Raw genomic sequence first — 3,027 nt, forward strand, 5'->3', positions numbered from 1 at the left:
ATCCTATTTCCCACCATTGTTCGCCAGACTTCTCTTACCACCATCATTTCCCCAGTCTCATCCCATCACCATCCCATACTGACCCCCGCCACTGCCCCACATTAACCCCCATCACCATGTCACACTGACCCTTCCCATTGTCTACACTGACTCAGTCACCCCATACCAACTTCAGCAGAGCTGCAGGCTGCGCTCCTTTTCCCCACGTGACCTCTTCTCCATGTTCATTATTACTGTAGACGCACCCTTGCACATTGCCAGAGGAACCCCCATCAGCACTGCTGATCACTTGCCATCCTGACCCCTCCCTGCCACACACCTCATGCTCCTTCCCTACCCTCTGAGTTGATTGATTCCATCTGTCTTGTGCCTGCTGCTCGCCTGCCTCCTGCCATCGCAGGTACAACGCGTACCGCACACCAACGTTTCCACAGTTTCGGACACAGTATATCCGGCGGCGCAGCCAGCTACTGCGGGAGAATGCAAAGGCTGGGCACCCCCCAGCCCTGCGGCGGCAGTACCTGAGGCTGCGTGGGCAGCTATTGGGCCAGCGCTACGGGCCCCTCTCGGAGCCAGGCAGTGCTCGTGCCTATAGCAACAGCATCGTCCGCAGCAGCCGCACTACTCTCGACCGCATGGAGGTGAGCTTCCTCCACGCAGCCTGCCGTGCATACCACCTGCCTCCATGTTTATTTATTCAACAGACCTGGCAAGCACCTGCTATGCGCAAGGCTCTGCTCTAAGCTCTTAGGATGAGTAGAGGGCAAAAGAGATAATATATGAGATAAGTCAATAAACAGACAATAAATAAACAGGTTGATAAGTAGGCAATAAACAAGATAACTAGGTCAGATAGCAAACCAGATAAACAAGTCAATAATTACCACAGCTTATAGTGAGACATGCTAACATGCAAAAAATAAGGCAGATTCGGAGGATAAAACAACTGGTGTGGGAGACAAAGGGAAGCACATATATATGGTTATTTGCATATAGCCGCTCTGATTGGCTGGTGGGCATGGCTTGGGGCATAGGGAAGGTATGGTCAATTTGCACGTTTCTCTTTTATTATATATATATATATATATATATGTGTGTGTGTGTGTATGTATATATATATATATTAATTGACTTCAGAAAGGAAAGGAGAGGGGGAGAAATATCAATGATGAGAGAGATTCGTTGATTGCCTCCTGCGTGCCCCACACTGGGGATCCAGCCCGCAACCCAGGCATGTGCCCCGACTGGGAATGGAACCGTGACCTCCTGGTTCATAGATTGATGCTCAACCACTGAGCCACGCCATATTGGCCAGACAGGAAGCTATTTTTGATGGGGATGATGAGGGAAGGCCTCTCTGAGGGGGTGAAGGTTGATCTGAGACTTGAGTGAAGCAAGACACTGAGCTGAGTGGTTTCCTGGGAGGTGGCCATTCTTTGTTCAGAGACCATTTATTGAGTATCTTCTGAGCGGGGCAAGGGTGGGAGCAGGGTAACTAGTGCAGAGGCCACCATAGTACAGGTAGGTGAAGGTGGTGGCAGGGGATAGGGTGGGAAGGGATCTGGTTCTGGGTATACTTTGAAGGTTGTAGACCTCTCAGGTTCTTGAGGGCTGTTTATAAGATGACCCACCCTGATCCTCTCTGCAGGACTTCGAGGATGATCCTCGGGCCCTGGGAGCCCGTGGACACCGCCGTTCCGTCAGCCGAGGTTCCTACCAGCTGCAGGCACAGATGAATCGTGCCGTCTATGAGGACAGGTATGCATCAGGGACAGCGCAGGGCTGAGGGTTTGTGAGAAGGAGAGGAGCCATGGGGCAATGGCAGGCTGAATGCTAGAACTTATCTCCTCTCACCTCCTCCCTCGGTTGGGACCCAGACCCCCTGGCAGTGTGGTCCCCACATCAGCAGCAGAAGCAAGTCGAGCCATGGCTGGGGACACATCGCTGAGTGAGAACTACGCCTTTGCGGGCATGTACCATGTTTTTGACCAGCACGTGGACGAGGCAGGTGAGCCAGTAGATGGCAGGTCCCATCACCATGAATTTGCCCAAACTGTCACAACCACCCATTGAGTCCTTTTCTGGAATGCAGTCTGGCCCACCTCCGAAGGAGGAATTGCCAACCCTTAAAACCTTTCACAAACCTAAAAGCCCTCTGCAAAGTGGCCTGCAAAATCTTGGGTATTTTGTCTACCCTGAAGGGGCTCAGTAGCCAGTTTGGCTCAGTGGATAAAGTGTCAGCCTGTGGACTGAAAGGTCCTGTGTTCAATTCCAGTCAAGGGCACATACCTCAGTTGCAGTCTCCATCCCGGCCTGGTTGGGGAGCTTGCGGGAGGCAACCAGTCCCTGGTCAGGGCTGTGTGGGAGACAACCATTCGATGTGTCTCTCTCACATCGATGTTTCTCTCTCTGTCTCTCCCCCTCCCTTCCATGCTCTCTAAAAATCAATGGAAAAATATCCTCGGGTGAAGATTAACAAAAGAAAAAAAATGTTTTTTTAAAGAGTGGGCTCAGCAGTGTACAAGAGCCCTTTGCAGAAGGCTTCTGGGGTCGTGAGTCACTTGAACAAGTCCAAAGCCTTTGCTGCAGAGAAGTCCCCTTGCAGAGGTCAGAGGGAGTCTTGCAAACTGCTAAGACCTTGGTAATTGCAAAGTGCTTGCTGAGATGTGGAGGCCTTTTCAGGTCGCAGAAGTCTTGCAGTCCATTACGCACCTGCTAAGATGCACGGGACTTTCAGTAGAAGGCTTTCTGGGGTTCCAGCCCCCTTTGTCAGTCAAGGAAAGCCCTTTGCTGTGGCCACTGTGCCTGGTGCGGTGGGTTCCTGCCCTCAGCTCACACGTCAGAACCTTCTAAAAAAAAGATATATTTTTAGCTCCAGCTGGTTTGGCTCAGTGGACAGAGCATCCGGTTAGGGGCACATACCTGGGTTGTGGGCTCGATCCCCAGTAGGGGGTGTGCAGGAGGCAGCCAATCAGTAATTCACTCTCACCACTGATGTTTCTATCTCTCTCTCCCTCTTCCTTCCTC

At 51.7% G+C, this 3,027-nt stretch overlaps 1 protein-coding gene across 3 annotated transcripts in view; it reads left to right on the top strand.

The window, feature by feature from the left end:
* WDR13 (WD repeat domain 13) overlaps nt 1–3,027 on the top strand; it is a 14,772-nt gene that overhangs the window by 7,303 nt on the left and 4,442 nt on the right. For 2 of the 3 annotated variants that reach the window (XM_015560746.1, XM_006758863.1), the window contains exons 3-5: nt 401–641; nt 1,649–1,758; nt 1,878–2,008. In XM_015560746.1, the coding sequence (XP_015416232.1) occupies nt 401–641; nt 1,649–1,758; nt 1,878–2,008 (482 nt within the window). Of the gene's footprint in view, nt 1–27; nt 642–1,648; nt 1,759–1,877; nt 2,009–3,027 lie in introns of all 3 variants that reach the window. The other variant, XM_006758864.1, reaches the window with a different exon arrangement.

Source organism: Myotis davidii, unplaced genomic scaffold, assembly GCF_000327345.1.
Source record: "Myotis davidii unplaced genomic scaffold, ASM32734v1 scaffold855, whole genome shotgun sequence".
Lineage (NCBI taxonomy): Eukaryota > Metazoa > Chordata > Mammalia > Chiroptera > Vespertilionidae > Myotis > Myotis davidii.